This window comes from Sorex araneus, chromosome 3, assembly GCF_027595985.1.
Source record: "Sorex araneus isolate mSorAra2 chromosome 3, mSorAra2.pri, whole genome shotgun sequence".
Lineage (NCBI taxonomy): Eukaryota > Metazoa > Chordata > Mammalia > Eulipotyphla > Soricidae > Sorex > Sorex araneus.
This window is the reverse complement of record NC_073304.1, coordinates 161,113,356-161,131,939: the sequence shown is the minus strand read 5'-3', so window position 1 is coordinate 161,131,939 and position 18,584 is coordinate 161,113,356. Positions and strand designations below refer to the sequence as shown.

Genomic DNA, 18,584 nt, shown 5'->3' with positions numbered 1-18,584 from the left:
CTACCAGAGTAAAAATTAGGTTTCCAGGAGTATGTTTTAAGTTTATTATACATAGCTACCATGTATAAGTGCATTACAGTAAAGTGCACAAAAGGGGACTAAAGTTCACATTTCCTGCGTATCAAGATTGTGATGAGTCTAAATAAGTTCTGTGGAAGTTCAGTGACTCATTGAATTAATCTCCAGGGAATTTAATCATGCACCTGTTATTATTACATAGGGACAAATGTCTTTCCTTTCTTCCTAGACTTTCATGCTCCTTACAAAACAACTATCACACACAGGAGCATAGAAGGGAAATAGAATGGTCAGTTTTTGAGTAAGATTGTTTGACGTTGCAGTACACAACTAAAAAACTGCCAAAGTCCACATTTGTGGCCGTGTGACATCTCATACTCCACACCAGCTATGTACCAAGAATAGCACACAACATTAGATGGGGCATAAAATAGAAGGCAACCAATTTGGGAAGGGCCCGGTGTGGCACAGGCCAAGGAGAAGGCGTTCATGGAGGTGGTGCTGTTCTAGTCGAGCCCGAGCGGCAACTACATCACCGACACCACCAGTCTCACAGGCCGCTTCTTGTGGGCCAGGGCCACGCTCAGCCCTAAGGGTGAGATCGTGCAGATGCACCCACTGGGTCTGTGTAATAATAATGATAAAGAAGACATGTACGAATATGGCTGGGTCAGAATGGTGAAGCTGGAACAGCCAGAATTGGACCCAAAACCATGCCTCACTGTCCTAGGCAAGGCCACTTGCCTCCACACATTGGAAGAGCCTCATGCATGAAGGAACCGACAGAGGAACCCAGGTGTGCGGGACCCGGGCCAAGATCTCCAAGGCTGCTCTGATCGGGACTGGGCCTCTTCCACCCAGATTCCCCATTTTCCAGTAGCTAGGCAGTCACACCCAGAAACTGCTGAGTAATCCCATCAATGGCCAACATCCAGAGGCTATTAAACCAAGTTCTCAGAAGCATGAACATGACATCTGATAGCCTAGTTCTTTCTCTTGGAGAACCTGACAATCTACCGAGTTTACTGCCCACACGGGTGGGCCTGGCAAGCTCCCTGTGGTGTATTCATATGCCAAATACAGTAACAATGATAGGTCTCACTCCCCTGACCTTGAAGAGCCTCTATTGCAGCACCATTGGGAAGGATGAATAAAGAGAGGCTGCTAAAATCTCAGGGCTAGGACAAATGGAGACGTTACTGGGCCCATTCGAGCAAATCGATTATCAATGCATGGGATGACAGTGATACAGTGATATATTAGCACACAAGGCACAACCTTTAAGAACATGTTAGTAATCTCTTCTACAAGGGCTTAATGACATCAAGGTGAAATGCTCTTCATACACTTCCCTCTAAGGCAGCTTTTTGGGATCATTTTTAGTGGATTATCCATAATATGGGCTGGAGCGATAGCACAACAGGTAGGGCGTTTGCCTTGCACATGGCCGACCCGGGTTCTATTCCTCCATCCCTCTCGGAAAAACCTGGCAAGCTACCTCTGATGTATTCAATATACCAAAAACAGTAACAAGTCTCACAATGGAGATGTTACTGGTGCCCACTTGAGCAAATGATGAACAACGGGAGGACAGTGCTACAATGCATCCATAACAAGTGATACAAAATAAATTATTTAGTTCCTGCTTCCAAGGCAGGGTTGGGGATAAGGTTCGAAATATGGTGGGAAGGTGTAATGGTGGTGGGATTGATGTTGGAATATTAAATGTAATAAATTATTGTTAACTTTATAAAAATAAAATTAAAAAGAATGAAACCAAAAGATAATTCAAAATAAAGACTTGCAAAAACAAACAAAAATTGCCGAAGTATGAGGTATTTGAATTCAAACAAACGAAACTATGCTTTAGATCAGCAGTATTTAACTAAAGGCTCTCTGAAAATTCAGTTATTAGAGCATCTGTTTTTACCAAACTGGTTTAGGCATCGCCTGCTAAGAGTTTAAATTTAGAAATAGCGTTGGACTACATGAAGTACTTCTTGACCTGGAGCAAATCAATAGAAGGATTTTTTTTTTTCTTTTCAAGTGAATAAAATATAAAAGAACTCGCGGTACTTCTCCAATCTCTGTGAAGTTCTTGATTTCAGAAATCTATGAGGCGTCTATATCCGGTTAGGTCTTTTAATAGATGAAGCCCAACTACCCAGAGGGCCACTTTGATTTTGCCCCAAAGTTCTCTGCCTCAAAGTAAGCCCCAAATACATCGAGTGTGGTCAAGAGTCCCGCAGCCCGCGCCCGGGATCCCCGTGGCTCAGACAGGGAAGGAAAGGTCAGGACCAGGGCGCCGTGGAGGGGGCGGGGAAAAGCCGGGGCCGAGGGCGGGCGGAAGTAGATTTACGTTATTTCCGTTTCCGGCGTTCCAGAGGAAACGCGCAGTGCCCGGCTGCTAACGATTAGCAGGTGAGCGGAGGACTGTCTCCTCCCTCTCGGCCGTGACCCCTCCTTTTCCGCTCTCCTCTGAGGGGACAGGGCGGGAGTTCGGGCCGTAAAGGCCACGTGACGGCGGCCCTGAGGCCCGCCCCCAGGCCTGGCGCGGGGAGGGAGGTTGCCCTTAGCCGCGCCCACCAGGCCTGGCGCGTCGCCCTCCGCCTCCCAGGGCGCGTCGCCGGGTCCCCACCAGCACCCGTTCTTCTCGGGACTTTTACGCCCACGACGGGTTTCCGGGGTGTTCCGAATACGGAGGGAGACCCGCGCCTTCGCTGAGGGCGGGCTTGGGGGCGGCTCTCGGCGGGCGGCCGGGAAGCGGGGTCGGGCAGTCTCGGGCCTGCGGACGGGCCCCCGAGGCCTGCAGTGGAACCGCGCCCACAGTCCTGCATTCCCAAAGGCCGCGAGTTCCCAAAGGAAATCGGGGGTGTCGGGGAACTGGTTGGACGGGGCCGAGACGGCGCGCGGAGGACGGGCAGTGGGGTCCGGTACCGGGTGGTGGCGAAAGTGCCCCTGGCTTCCGCGGACTCACCGACCTCAAAGACCAGACCCTATTCCTTCCCTCCTTCTTCCCCTTCTTCCCTTCCTTCCTCTTCCTCCTCCTCCTCCCCCACTTCCTCCTTCCCCTCCCCCTTTATTGAATCGCTGTGAGATACACAGTTACAAGTTGATGATTGGGTTTCAGTGGTACAGTATAATACAGTCATATAACTCGGACACCCTTCCGTTTACCACAGTGTATTTCCCACCACCAATGTCCCCGGTCTCTCCTTCCCCGCCCCCCTCCGTCTCTCTGTCTCTCCTTCCCTCCTTTTAGGCATTGTGGTTTGCGATACTGGTACCGCTAGGTTATCATGTGTATCACTTTACCTCCTATCTTGTTCAGAGTTATCATTTGCAATGATCATTTTCATAGTTGTCCTTTCTCTGTCCTAACTGCACTCCCCTACCCCATTTGTAGCAATCTTTCAACCATGGTGGACCAGCAGTCCTCCTAGCCCTCATTTCTACTGTCTTTCGGTGTTAGTCTCATACTAATTTTTTTTTAATTCCCCATACTTTCATCTTTTAATTTTTTTCCATTGTAGCTTAGGTTCTGCCTTCACTTTTTAATCCTCTGACTTTTCTTCTTCCTCATCAGCCAATTAATCCCACAATTTCTTAGTGTATCTCAAAGCTAAAAGCAAAAAACCAAAAATCCCTCAGTTCATTCCTGCGCCCTGACCCCTCCAGCTGCCACTCTTTATCTGCTGTTATTTATATACTCCAAAGAATGTTTCCCTGTTCACTACTTCACCATTTCTACAGAAATGGCTTCCAGAAATCAAAACTAAAAAGAGCAGGGAGAGAGGAACTTGACATGCCTAAAGGTTCAACTGGTAAAGGAGCCTAACGAGGAAAATTAGTCGATTTCTTAGTATTTTATTGATCCTTCTCTGCTCTGGGATCTCACAGCAAAGGAAGTGGAAGCCCTAGGAAAAGCTTAGTCTTAGGCCCAAATGCCTTTTTGACCAAGCTGGGGAAATGGCGTGACACGACAAATGATGAAGGGATTTGGGCTTCCAGAAGCAAGTAAAATGGATGTAGAAAGGTTTGTTTTTGAGACTGTCTTCCAGCACTCTCCAGTGACCATGGTTCCTTTTCTGTTCCTGCTAAAGGGAGATTTGGAGGCCCTTCCCAGCTCAAGGGGAAACTATACCTGCTTATAGGCAGATGGAGAAAGAGTGAAGAGTTTCACCTGTCCCTTCTGTTTCACAAATTGCCTTCAGCTCTATTGGGGAAGCTGAAGTCTGATCCTCTACTATAGTTGAGTTAGTGACATGTTTTTATTACCTGTTTAACAATTTGTAGTAGTGACTATATTATACAACCAGCTTATAAAATTATTGAGAATAAACATTTGGTCTTGCTTCGCCAGTACAAACTAACTCTACACTGCCCCAGCTAGTTCAGTCATTTTTCCCTATAATTATAGGTTGGCTCCTGCCCAGCCCTTTGACCATCTCTCCCACTCTTCTACTTTCTCCAAACTATAGGGACAGCTTTTTTCATCCAGTTCAACACATCAAACATTTCAAGGTAGTTTTGTCTGCAGTTTCCAGTAGCTAGAATCCTCTTGTACTATATTCTCTTTGTAGTCTCTGAGCGTCATAAATAGTAACATATTCTAATTGGAGAGGTCTTCCCTGACTACTTGTGCTAAAATACCTCTGGTCATCCATGTGGTCTTTTTATTTTCTTCACCTGATGGTGGTGGTGGTGGGGTGTGTGTGGGCGGGGGAAGGGGGCCCACACACCTGGCAATGCTCAGGGGTTTCTCCTAGCTCTGCACACAGGAATTACTCCTGGAGGTGCTTAGGGGACCATATGGGAACCTACGCATTGAACTCTCAGCTGCATGCAAGGCAAGCAGCTTACCCATTGTACTATTTCTCCAACCCACCCCATCATTCTTTATCCCAGTACTCTTCCGTTTGCCTTCAATACACATGCTCTTTGAAAGCTTTTGGAGATTATAGCTAGAAAGCGCAGCTCCTTGTATGTTCTCAACCGAAGAACATTTCTGAGGGAAGGCTTTTGTTCTTCCATGGATTGCACAGTTTTGTGAAGGATGCACATGGAGTGGTGAGGCAGGAAGGGGTCACCTGCCTAGCTGGCCAGAGCCACCAAATTAACCCTGGCAGTCAGTGAGGTGACATGTCGAAGCCAGGTCACCTCAAATCTACACATACACATTTAAAAATTTTTCCTTGAATATCTTTTTTGGGGAGGGGATAATACCCAAGCAATACCTAGGAGCTACTCCCAGATAATTCATTTAATTTTATATGTTGTAATTCCACTTCTGGGTTTATTTTAAATTTAGGGTTTTGGGGAAGCTTTCTATTTTATATAACAAGCTATTTTATATATTAGCTCATACCAAATAACTCATCCTTTCATTAATCTAAATTAAAAAAATACATAATACAAGTTTGGTTTCAAAATGTTGATTGCATATAATATGAAATTACTCTGAAGTAAGTAGATATAGGAAAAGCTGCTTTGGAGATAAAAGCTAGCCATCAATTATAACCAAATTCTTATTATCATAGGTAGTATTACTTGACATAATTATGGGATATTATGTTGTATCATACACTTTAATAGGATTAATATTATTTACTAAGTTATAGTTATATAATTATCCACAGCTGAGCTACAGCAATAGCTTAGATTTTTCTTTTCTTTCCCCTTAGAATAATATTAACACAAGTCAGATCATGTTACTCTTAGGTTCTGATGCTCTGACAGTGTACTCTTTTTTTTTAAAAAAAGAAAAACTTTTTTATTGAATCACTGTGAGATAAACCTTTACAAAGCTGTTCATGGTTGGATTTCAGTCATTCAGTATTCCAACACCCATCCCTCCCCCAGAGTTACATTTCCCAGCAACCCCCCACCCCTGCCTGCCTCTATGGCAGGTGCCTCGCTCTCTTTCTCTGTCTCTGTCTCTGTCTCTCCTTTTGGGCTTTGTGGTTTGCAGTATTGATAATGAAAGGTTATCAGGAATATCCCTTTACCTACTTTTAACCCTCAGATATTGTCCAGCTTGATCATTCCCAGCTATTATTCTCATACTGTTCTCTTCTCTATCTTACCTACCCTCAGCCCCCCACACACTTGTGGTTAGTTCCAACCATTGAGATATTTATTCCCTGACCATAAATATTAGTCTTCTACTATATATTCTTTTATATATCACAAATGAATGCAGTCATTCTGTATCTGTCCTCCTGATTCATTTCACTCAGCACAATACTCTCCATGTCCATTCATTTATAGGCAAATTTCGTGACTTCATTTTTCCTAACAGCTGCATATTATTTCGTTGTGTAGATGTGCCATAGTTTCTTTATCCATTCATCTGTTCTTGGGCACTCAAGTTTTTTCCAGATTCTGGCTACGGTGAATAGTTCCGACAGCTTACTTTTTACACTTAAACTTGTAACTTTTTACAATGAACGATCCATGTCGTCTGTGATCTTACTACCCCTCAGCCTTTATCTTCTAAACCGTTCTTTCTGGTTGATTACGCATATACCCTATTTCAACTTTTTACCTCATTGCCATTACATTTGATAACCTTTTTGCCTAGAATGAATACTCTTTGCTTATATGCAGGTCTCACTCCATATAGGATTGTTTTTAGTAATATATTTTTGCCTCCTTTGTTAATGCATTATTCATCCCATATTTATTTAAAACACTTCAGTTTCTGAAAATTAATGAAATGTTAGAATTCTGCGTCTTAAATTTCAACATTTAACCATATTCAGACTTATCCAAACAAGGAGAAAGTAATAACAGTAAGAAAAATATCCCTGGAGCAGGAGGTATAGTAAAAGAGGCATGGAGCTTGCCTTGCATGTGGCCTAGCACAGTTCTAACCCCAGCAGCACATATGATCCCCTGGGCACTGCCAGGAGTCACTCCTGAGCACAAAGCTAGGAATAACCACTAGGTGTGACCCAACACTACCCTACTCATCTATTCCTGGAAAAGATCCTTAAAACTAAGATGCCTGTATCTGACATGCATATAGAGGTCTCTCATATTGGTGTATAGATAATAGTTTCTAAAATGTCATGCAGATTAATGATATTACAATTAATTAACTTCTTATTTTGATCTCAAGACTTTATAACAATTTAATAGTGAAGTGATTTTCTGAAAACTTCTATCCAATTTGTTGTATACTGTTTTCTAAGACTACTAAAGGGAAAAATAACAATAAGCCCACTCACTGTTCATGTGTTGTGTGTCAGAGCAATATCAAATAGCTATAAAAATTCAGAATGTTTTTAATTATAAATTGATCAGCATTTTTGAAGAAACATTGATGGTGTTTAAATTTTAATGTGTGTACCCCATTTTAATGAAATATAAGTCTGTACTACAGTCAGATCATAAAAACAAAGCCGCACAGTTTAAAACTATATCATAATAAAATATCCTTTTTATTCCAAAGCTTAAGTCACTTTGTCCCTGTTTCCTTAAACAGTAACTCAGTAGTTTCTTGAATCCCATTCCAGAGTCAGTGAAATATATAGATGTATAAACAAGAATATATATAAATATATAGCATACCTTTCATCACAACAGTTTTATTTCTAAAATGTTATCCAAAAAAAGTTTCTCCTTAAAAGGAGAAAGCATATTCAAATTCATTAAAAGGACACTCAATTCATACTGGGAATCTCAAACTCATCATCTGAATGTCCAATAACAAAAAAATATATAATTTGGGGGATGTATCACACTCAGCAATGCTTAGGAACCTACTCCCAGTATTGTGCCTGGGAATTGCTCCTGTTTGTTTTGGGGAATTGTGTGGTCTCAGGAATCAGACCCTCATGCATGTGCTCTAGCTCATAAAGCCCACCCAATGAAAAGTTTATTTATTTTCACTATTTACTTATGGCATGTCTATACTTATGAGTAAAAAGAATGATGGAGATCTATGTTATTAGGAAAACTCTTCACATATAGTACTTTCATTACAATGTAAATAAATCAGTATGGGTGTGTCTGTATGTTATTATATGTGGATGTATATATATAAATATATATATAAAATATGGATTTATGTTGACCAATGCAAAGAGCATTGGCAAGAAAATAGTAATAAATAAAGTAACTATCATGTGTTTTAGAATTCTGTATGATTAGTTTCTCCTTACAATTAAAAAAATTTTGGTCAGTATTGGAGATCAAACCCAGAGCCTCATATATACAAGGTTTACCAACAAACTACATCCCCAGACCATAATTTTTTAGATGATTTTAAACTTATAGTAAATATGACATGGTTATTTGTTTAGATTATTTTTGCCATACCAATGGTTTACAGGGGCTATTCCCAGCTCTGTGTTCAGGGATCAGTCTGGTAATTTTATGTGGCGCCAGGGTGTGAACTGAGGTCAGCGATATACAAGGCAAGTGACTTAACCCCTGTGCTATCTGTTCACTCTGCCTCGAAAGGAAAGGCTGAGAGGAAAATACCTTTCCCCTCCCAGGGCGGCACTAGTTTTATTAATCATTATTTAGATCTTAGAGCTCAGTCTTTTCAACTATTAGAGAAGTACAAGTAAATCTGCTATGCAGGGTTGTTACTAAAGTTAGAAAAATAAAGTAGAATATATTATATAATCATATGTACAATTTTAATTGTAATATAAAATATAACTTCATATTTTTTATAAATTTATAACATTTTTATGGTTTTCTGTTTATTTTCATTGTGTCCTTGTGGCAGTGTCATAGATTGCATATAAAATTATTTTGAACATACCCCTTGACTTTTTTTCTTTTAGGATTTTCAAATGTCTTGGAAAGAGGAACTAGAAAATATGAAGAGAGATAAAGCTGCGAGAATCATTCAGAAGGCCTGGATAAATTACCTTGTGAGATTTCTTCATGAATTTCTTCAGCTTTATCAAAATATAGTTTATTTATTCTGATATTTACCTGTTTAAAGAGTATATTTGTTTTTAGAATATTTATAGAGTTGTATAAATTAGTTTTAATAGTAGACAAATTTTAAGTTTCAAAAACTTAACACCCTGTTAGTGTCATAAATATATATTTCTTATGTGGGCCAAGCACTTTAAATTTCTTTTTCTTTTTTTTTTGTTTTTTGCTATTTGGGTCACAACCAGCGATGTTCAGGGTTATTACTCCTGGCTCTGTGGTCAAAAATTATTCCTGGTGGTGCTCAGGGTACCATACGGGATGCTGGGAATCGAACCCAGTTCAGCCACCTGCAAGGCAAATGCCCTACCCACTGTACTATTGTTCTGACCCCCCACTTTAAATTTTTTGTTGTTCTGATTTAACACTAGATTATTTTATTTTTGTGATGCTTGGGATCAAACTCAGGACTTCATTGTGTGAGTTATACCTCTACGCCTGAAAGCTGGATTATTTTTATTTAATAATGTGACAACTCTGGAAATCAGATTTTTCTGCCTTTCCTTGCCCAGATTGTGGTTTATCAACACATGTGTCACTAATAGATTCATTTGGCTATCAACTCTATAAGCTTTATTTCTTGTCTCAAGAATTAGGTTTTTGAACAGATATTAGTGGTATATTCACGAAATATTGTTTATCTACTCTTAAGAACTTTAATAATGCATCATATTTGGATTAATGCGGTAGTTAGTTAAATATAGTGCTCTGGTATATATGGTTGGTGTCTTGGTGTAAGGAATATCACAACTGATTTACTTGATTGGGTGAGAGTCAGGAGCTAAAATTATATCACTTTTTCTCTGATCACAGTAATATGGTCTTTGTGTGAAATGATAATACTGTTTTTAGCAAACAAGAATGAATACTTGTACCAGTTAATCAAACCTTGCAAAATTAGTTTCCATTATTTGCTGCTTTTGCTGCTTTTGCTTCTAGAAAAGCCCATAAAGCCCATAAAAATGAGGCATAGCTTTATTTCCAAAATAATAAATTTTAATAATCTATATGTGTGTATATACGTATATATATGTACATATATGTGTGTGTGTTTACTTTTTGAGTTGCACCTGGCGATGCACAGGAGTTACTCATGACTTTGCACTCAGGAATTACCCCTCAGCAGTGTTTGGGGGACCAAACAGGATGCTGGGAATTAAACTTGGGTCAGCCGTATGCAAGGCAAATGCCCTACCCACTATACTATCACTCCAGCCTCCAAAATCTGTATTTTTTGCAATTCCTATTAATGTACTTCTTATCAATACATAAGCTTTTCTATCCCCGGTATACCTCCATTTTACCACCCTCACCCTGCCTCCATGACACACAATATTCCCCATTCTCTCTACTTTTGGGCATTATGGCTTGCAACAAAGACACTGAGAGATCATCATGTTTGGTCCATTATCTACTTTTGGCACACATCTCCCATCCCGACTGATTCCTTCAGCCATCATTTTCTTCTCTATTCCATCTGTCTCCTCCCCTCCACTCATGAAGCAGGCTTCCAGCTAATTTTGGAATTATCCTCTTGGCCCTTGTATCTACTGTCCTTGTCCTTGTCATCTCTCAGTTGAAGAAACTGAGCAAAGAGGTTATATTACTTGTCTAGACTGTAGCACTGTCATCCCATTGTTCATGGATTTGCTTGACAGGCACCAGTAACATCTCCATTGTGAGACTTGTTGTTACTGTTTTTGGCATATTGAATACACCACGGGGAGCTTGCCAGGGTCTGTCATGCTGGTGGGATACTCTCGGTAGATTACAGGCTCTCTGAGAGGGATATATTTTTATATTTATGTACATGTATGTACATATAGAAACCTAGAGGATATTCCAACCCTAAGAAGGGAGGCTAATGGGCAGCAAACCATACTGGTCACCTTGTAGCATTTTTTGGCCTTTACACAGTTATGAATCCTTTTTATCATACTGGTGACAACTAGATTGGTGGGATTTTGCTAATTCCAAATACAACACTTTTTTTTTTGGTCTGGGTGGGATCCAGGAATGTGATCAACCTTGTGAGTAATCACAGGTAAATGGAATGGCCTGCTGGGATGTGGAGAGCTTGGGCAGCTGACCCTTATTCCCAACACTGTCAGACATTTGATTCAAGGGGCCCCTTTCATCCTTTCAAGCGTCTTTCTATGCATCTGTTTCCAGTAGGGGCCAAAGAGATAGGACCGCAGGTAGGACACTTGTCTTGTACCAGGTTTAACAGGGTCCCAAAGCACCACCAGAATTCTGGGTGTGACCCCAAAATACGGAAAAAAAAGTTTAAAAATTAAAAAAACAAACCCTTCATTTCACCCCATTAGAGAACCTTGCCAGGGCCATTTTCCTAAGATGAGACTTTCAAAAATATTTATCCTGTATTCTTACACAACACTAATCAGTACCTGAATACAAGGGAGGCAGAGATCCCCTAATAACTCGATCCCCTAATAACAGTGTCAAAACAGGTCCCTTCAGTAAAACCTATTTTGTTTGTATCAGAGTGTTGGGTGTGCTACAAAAGTGTAGCCCGGAATGAAATAATTCTGTTAGTGTGTGACAAGTTTCCTGTGAGGTTTTCTATAAGGGAAAGTTTTCTATAAGGGAAAGTCTATGTGAGTGTCCCAGCATATGGACTTCCCATGTATGTTAACTTGTACTTTCTGGATCTTTTGGTGAAAGCCAGGAGGAATGTGAACAAATAGAAAGGCAATACAAAAATGCCCCTCGCTCAGGGCTGTCAAGGTTCACCATTGTCTCATTCTTTGCTCTGACTCTGGCTTTCCTTTTTTTTTTTTTCTTTTTTGATTCACACCCAGCAATGCTCAAGGATTTCTTCCGCCTCTGGAGTCAGGAATTACTCCTGGCTTGGGGACCATATGAAATGGTGGGGATTGAACCTGGGCCAGCAACATGAAAGGCATAAGCCCTCCCTGATGGAGTATCACTCCAGCCCCTCTGGCTTTGAGACCCTGGGTTTTGGGGGACTATGGCAGGTAAACCACCACAACTTCATTCTTCAGGTCCTACTGATTCATGTTCTGGTGAGCCACACCCAGCTGAGCCCTACTCCTGGCTCTGAGCTCAGGCATCTGTACCTCAGGGTCATTATGGGGTACTGTGGTTGGAATCCAGGTCTGCTGTGTGTCATCAGCTCCTTCCCCCGTGTCATCTTGTCTAGACTAATAAGTATTAACAATTAAATTTGGACAATTTCATACCGTTCTCAATAGTCTTTTATTATTATTATTTTTTGTTTCCTGGGCCACACCCAGCTGTTCTCAAAGCATACTCATAGCTCTCTTCTCATGGATCCCTCCTGTTGATGCTGGGGGGACCATCTATTGTGCTGGAGATCAAACTTGGGTCAGCTGAGTGCAAGGCAAGTGCCTTACATGCTATACTATCTCCCTGACCACAGTGTTCTTTTCTTTTTGGTGGTGGAGAGGGGCACACACCTGGGTTGTGCTCAGGGCTTATTCCTTGCTCTGTACTCAGGAAACCATATTGGTCAGAGATTGAACTTGGGTTGGCCACTTGCAAGGCAATCACCATACCTGTATGATAGCTCGAGCCCATACTCAGTATTCCTTTATTTTTTTAAGTGAAGCAAGATCATTTTTATTGAACAGTATTTACTAAGAAGGAATTGAGGAGAGATAAGGAGAGGAGTATGTGTTCAAGCGAGAACATAGCTTCTCTGGAGTGGAAAAAAAAGCAGTAAGAGATACACGTTCAAGAGACGGCACAGACTTGAAAGAACAAGTCCATACTCCATATTCTTTTTTTTTTTTTTTTTGGTGGTTGTGGGGCGGGTGCCACACCTGATGGTGCTCGGGGTTACTCCTAGCTCTGCATTCAGGAATCATTCCTGCTGGGCTCAGGGAACCCTATAAAATGCCAGGAATCAAACTACATTAGCCACATTCAAGGCAAGCACCTTACCACTGTACTATGACTCCTCTCCCATACTTAATATTCTTAATCATAGGAAGTACTTGTCTTTCTCTTAGTATAGTCTGAAGTGGCCCAGCCAGAATTCTGAATATTTTATTATTACTAATGATAAACTACAAATTTAAAGTTATTCTTTTTATAAAAAATCCCCGATATTGCTGGAACCAGGGAGAAAGTTCTAAAGGTTAGAGTGCACGTCTTGCATGTAAAACTCTATAAATTTGATCCCCAGAGCTGCATGGTACCTGAGTACCTCCTATGAATAACCCAGGTAGCCCCTAAGCATCACTGGTTAGGCCCAGAAAACAAGCCATCATTTTCTTACTTGTTCAAGTAAACCCTTTGTGGATAATATTTCTAAAATCTAATATTTTATGTTTTAACTTATTTATGCTGTTAGCTAATTAGAGGTAGAAAATCAAGTTTTTAACATAAAATATTCTATGTTTACACCTTTAGAATGTTTCCGTATTTCAACAAGTTAAAAGTTTAATTAATTTTAGAAGACAAGGGGAACCACGTCAGATAGTGAAATACATAAATCCTATAGAGGTAAGAACATAATTTTTTGATAGGGCACCCTTACCTTTTAAAAGTGTGGCATAGCTATTTTATAAAACCAGTGCAGTTGTATTTGTTTCTCTTGAAAACTTTATTAAAGTATTACATGTATGTAGAAACATTTATAAAATATAACTGTTCAACCCTTGAGTTATTATAAGCAAAATTTTGTGTGTTCATTATCCAAATCAATGTTTTCATATTTTAAGTTACTTTAGGTGCTCTTCAAATCATTGTAGATTCCCTTTTTCTAAAATACAATTATTATGTTATGTTTCAGTTTTATACTTTAGTTTTCAGTGGTATCAAATTCTACTTAGCTAGCCAAAAGTATATTGATTTTATTCTTATGAAAGAACCAGTGTTAGTGTCTTTGATTTTACTCTGTTGATTTACTGCTTTATTATTTCCTTTCTTCTAAGAACTTTATATTTAATGCTCTGATTTTCCTACTCAGAAGTTTAGATTTTTAAATTTGAATTTTTTTTTTATTGAATCGCTGAGAGAACAAAGCTTTCCAGTTTAAGTCTCGGTCATGCAATGATCAAACACCCATCCCTTCACCAGTGCACATTTTTCACCACCAAGAACCCCAGTATACCCCCATCTCACCCCTCCCCCTGCCTGTGTATCAGATGATTTCCACTTTACTCTCTTCCCACTTTAATCACATTTAATATTTTGACAAAAAAACCCACCATTATTATTTAGAATTTCCCCAATAATCAGACCTGCTGAAAAGGCATCATTAGATAAATGATGTCAATGCTCAATGCTTTTGGATTTCTGATATTTTAGTAATAAGTTTGGAGGGGGAGAGGGGCCAGTTCCACCCCCACCCCATGAGGCCCCAGTCTCGTCACTGCAGTCTCATACCTGGTTGTCCAATAGGCTCTGAATAGGTGGCAGTCACTGTGCCGCCAGAGGAAAAGAGCAGAGGGACAAACGCTCTTCCCCACCCTAGGTGGCACAGCGCCTTAGTTTAATGCTCAGTCCAGATGCATTTCTGCCAAAGGCCGCTGGGTTCTGAGATTGGTTTGTGTGCCTCTGGGATCATGGCTGTTTAGGAGCCAGAGGAGCCACTCGTGGGTGGTGACTCGGGGTCTTATCCGGGCGGGGTGGGGATCTTTGTGTTTTCTTTCTTTTTTAAAAACAATTTTATTATTTTAAAAAAATTTTATTGAATCACTGTGAGATAGTTACAAACTTTCATATTTGGCCACGTGCAAGGTGAATGCCCTACCTGCTGTGCTATCGCTCCAGCCCCCCTATTTATCTTTTAAATCCCATAAATCTGCTTGCTGCGAAGTCCACCTGTCTGGAATTAATTCAGCTGATCAGTTTTTGTGAACACACGTATTTTGTTTTGTTTTTGGAGCCTTGGGTGTCACACCTGGTGATGATGCTCAGAGCTTATGTCTCTGACAAGGATCACTCTTTGCTCTGTGCTTGGGGGGCCATATGTGGTGCCTGGGATTGAACCTGAGCTGCATGACAGGCAAATGCTTTAACCATCTACTATCTCTCCAGTCCCTGATCAGTTTTTATTTGATTATTATTAATTCAAATTTATCTTTCTCCCTCCCTTTGCTTTTTAACTGATAAGTTAAAAAGTTATCAAGATAAATTGATATCAAAGTAGACAACATAGGTTTTTTGAAGTCTCTGTCTTTTACTGTATATATTTAGATCAATGATGCATAGAGCGATGATTGATAGTTTGATTGATAACTACTATATTTTGTTATTGTTTCCTATGCTATTTGTTGCCCTTGCTTGTCCCTCCCGACTTTTTTGGTCTAATCCTCTTCTTCTACTTTTTAAAAAAATAGTATTTTATGTAACACTATCGTCTTTTTCTTGATATATCCCATCAGTTATATTTCCTTTTTTGCTAGCAATTTTCCTACTTAAATTTTCAGATCTTTTTTGGGGAGGGGGCTGATGGGACTTTTTTGGTCACATGCAGATGTGCTCATGGGGCTATTCAATACTCAGGAAATTACACCTGGTGGTGCTTAGGAAACCATGTGGTGCTCGGAATCAAACCTGGACCTTCTGCATGCAGAACATGGACTCCAGCCCATTAAACTTTTTCTGGCCCCTCTTTTACCTTATTTTGTTGACATAAAGTTTACACGAACACATAATATATGTATCTAACTTAAATAGCACTAGTCCACAAAATGAACTCTGCTGTATTTTTATTTTGCTTTATTTTGTCTTACTTGGGTGTGGGGGCACACCCAGCAGTGCTCACTCTTGGCTCTGCACTCAGTAATTACTCCTGGTGGTGCTTGGGGGAACCATACGGAATGCCAGGGATCAAACCTTTGTCAGCCATGTGCAAAGCAAGTATCCTACCCGCTGTACTCTTCTTTCTGGCTCCATCTCCCATATTTTCTGATGAACTTAAGTGACAAAGTCATAGGAAAGGGACCTGCCTAATACACATAGTTTACTTCCACCCCCCCAACCCCATTTAAGCCTGCTGGAGGTAGAAGAAAACAAATTAAACTCAAATCTTCCAAACAACAACCAAATCTCTCATAGTTTTTCATGGTTGAGAAATAGAGGGATGCATTTAAAAAAACAAATTAGAAGTGGACAAAATAGATATGGGTTGCAAAACTGCAGTCTACACTTAATCAAGCTCAGACTCAAATTAGATGAACATTATCATACCCTGATGTGTGTTCAAGTGTGCAACGTGTTTGGTGCTGAGAGCCACCTCCTAAGGCCTCCCCAGCAGAGGAACCAAGAGACAGGGGACTCACGGATAGATGGTAAAAATGGCCTGTTTAATACAGAACTGTTAGCATACTCACAGACTTATAGAACATCTGAGGGGTTCAAGGTATAGGACTGCACATAGATGTGATTGATCATTTACAGAGGTAAAGCGTTTTTGAAGCAGACAATTCTCTTGAGGGGATTAATTCAAGGAGACACTCTGTCTCCCAGGGCTACTCAAGAGATTCGCCCAGGGGTGACAACCCTTATATTGTTTTTCTCTTTCTCTTGCTACTAGTACATATTAAATAATTAAGTTTACTTCTTATTAATACTTGCAGTTATTTGGATAAACAGTAAGAGATACAGATTCCAAAACTTATTTCTCTGTTTTTGTGTTGGGAGGGTCACTCCTGGCAGTGCTCAGAGCCTACTCCTGGCTCTGAGCTAGGAATCACTCCTGGCAAGGCTTGGGTCCATAAAGGAGACTGGGGATTGAAAAAGGGTTGGCTGTGTACAAGGGGCCAGCAATAGTGCAGAAGGTAGGGCACTCTTTGGGAGTGTACCTCTCCCTCCCCCACCAATAAAAACCTACTTAGGGATAGTTCTCTGGTATTAAATTCGGTTTGACTTGTTACTTAATATGTAAGTCATATACTTAAGGATTTATTTAAATTTTTGTTTTATGAGTAATGAATCACTTGGATTTTATATTTTTTGGCATCAGTTTTCCTGCTATGTAGTAAACTTTTACTTACTGAGTTCCATAAGAAACTTAATCTTAAAAAGGGAAAATGAAATTTAATCTTAAGGAGCAGGAAAAATAGTACCGGTGGTAAGGTGCTTGCTTTTCAAGCGCCTGACATGTCCAGTTCATTCGATCCCCAGCAAAGTGTATTGGGCGTTGGGCACTGCCAGGTATGATTCTTGATCACAGAGCCAGGAGTAAGCACTGAGCACAATTGGGTGTGACCTCCTAGCTGCCCTCAGAGAAACTAAACATTAAAATATTTTTAAATTTGAAATTATTTGAGATTTCTTCACTTGTTTCAAAGTTAATATCAATAACTATTTTTACTATAATGGAGTAAGAAGTAAAATGATGAAGAGCAATATGTATTTGTCTTTTTTTTTTATAGGCAGAGTTTCTAGATTCTGCTGCTGGCATTCAAGTACGATTCAGATTAGGTGGTGTAAGTATGAATGATTTCTTATTTAATGGTTTAGATTAACATTTCACATTTATATGAAATTTAGAAGATGTAATAGTTTTAAAATTAAACCATTTTAGTACATGAGATTACAATGACTCTGAACTTTTTTTTAATCTACAGACTAAATTTCCACCTGGTATATACTATAAAATTTTCACTCACAGACATATTGAAGATCTATGTGCTAATAGCCCTAGAGATTACACAAAACTTCCAGCAAATTATACTTCTCATATTAAAAGTGCTCATCTTCAAGAAGAGGATCATAAAGGCTGGTATCGTCGTATAGAGAACAATGGTTGGAGGCCTGTGTCTGAGAGAGTTGAGTGGAATAATAGTAATTATTTTAGTCTATATCTGGAAACTTACTAGCCTTTTTAAAAATCCGTTTTAAATGATTTTTTTTGCTTTTTGGGTCACACCCGGCAATGCTCAGGGGTTACACCTGGCTTTGTACTCAGGAATCACTCCTGGCGGTGCTCGGGGGACCAAATGGGATGCTGGGAATCAAACCTGGGTTGGCCGAGTGCAAGGAAAACACCCTACCTGCTGTGCTATCTCGCCAGCCCTCTTAAATGATTTTTTTTCTTCCCTCCCCTCTCTTGAATGATTTAAGTAAAAGAATCCTTATAATTTAACTGATAAAATCTGCTTAACAACTCTCGCATTACTAACAGTGCTTCAAGATACAGAGATATTTTTCCCCTTGTATTTTCTCCTACTTTTAGTAATCAGTTTTGAATCTACATCATCTTTAGATAGTCTGTAGTACTCCTCAGTTTGCAATCTTTATACAAAGCAAAATTGAAGTTGTTTAATCCTCAAACTAGAGATGCAAGTTTTGGGAAACAGCATGACATTAATTTCCTCTTATTTAGCTTATAATGAGAGAGACCAGTGAGAAGTCATTTGAAATTTGATGATGTTGGAGAATTTAATATGGACTCACATGTGGGGCCCGCATGATAATATAATGGGGAGAGCACTTACCATGCAGCTGATCAGGGTCAATCCCTGGCATCCCATATGGTCCCCACCAAGTCCAACTGGAGTGATCCATGAGTGCAGAGTCAGAGTAAGCCTTGAGCATACCGGGTGTGTCCCCTCCCCGCAAAATAAAGTAACATATACTCATATGAT

General features: G+C 40.1%; 1 protein-coding gene across 1 annotated transcript in view; it reads left to right on the top strand.

Moving 5' to 3' along the window:
- The first annotated feature begins 2,411 nt into the window (after positions 1-2,411).
- The window catches only part of C3H11orf65 (chromosome 3 C11orf65 homolog), a 33,560-nt gene continuing 17,387 nt past the window's right edge, over positions 2,412-18,584 (top strand). The window contains exons 1-5 of the mRNA XM_055132369.1: positions 2,412-2,439; positions 8,820-8,909; positions 13,396-13,488; positions 17,370-17,423; positions 17,565-17,765. Coding sequence (XP_054988344.1) covers positions 8,829-8,909; positions 13,396-13,488; positions 17,370-17,423; positions 17,565-17,765 — 429 coding nt within the window. The 5' untranslated portion in view covers positions 2,412-2,439; positions 8,820-8,828. The remainder of the gene's footprint in view (positions 2,440-8,819; positions 8,910-13,395; positions 13,489-17,369; positions 17,424-17,564; positions 17,766-18,584) is intronic.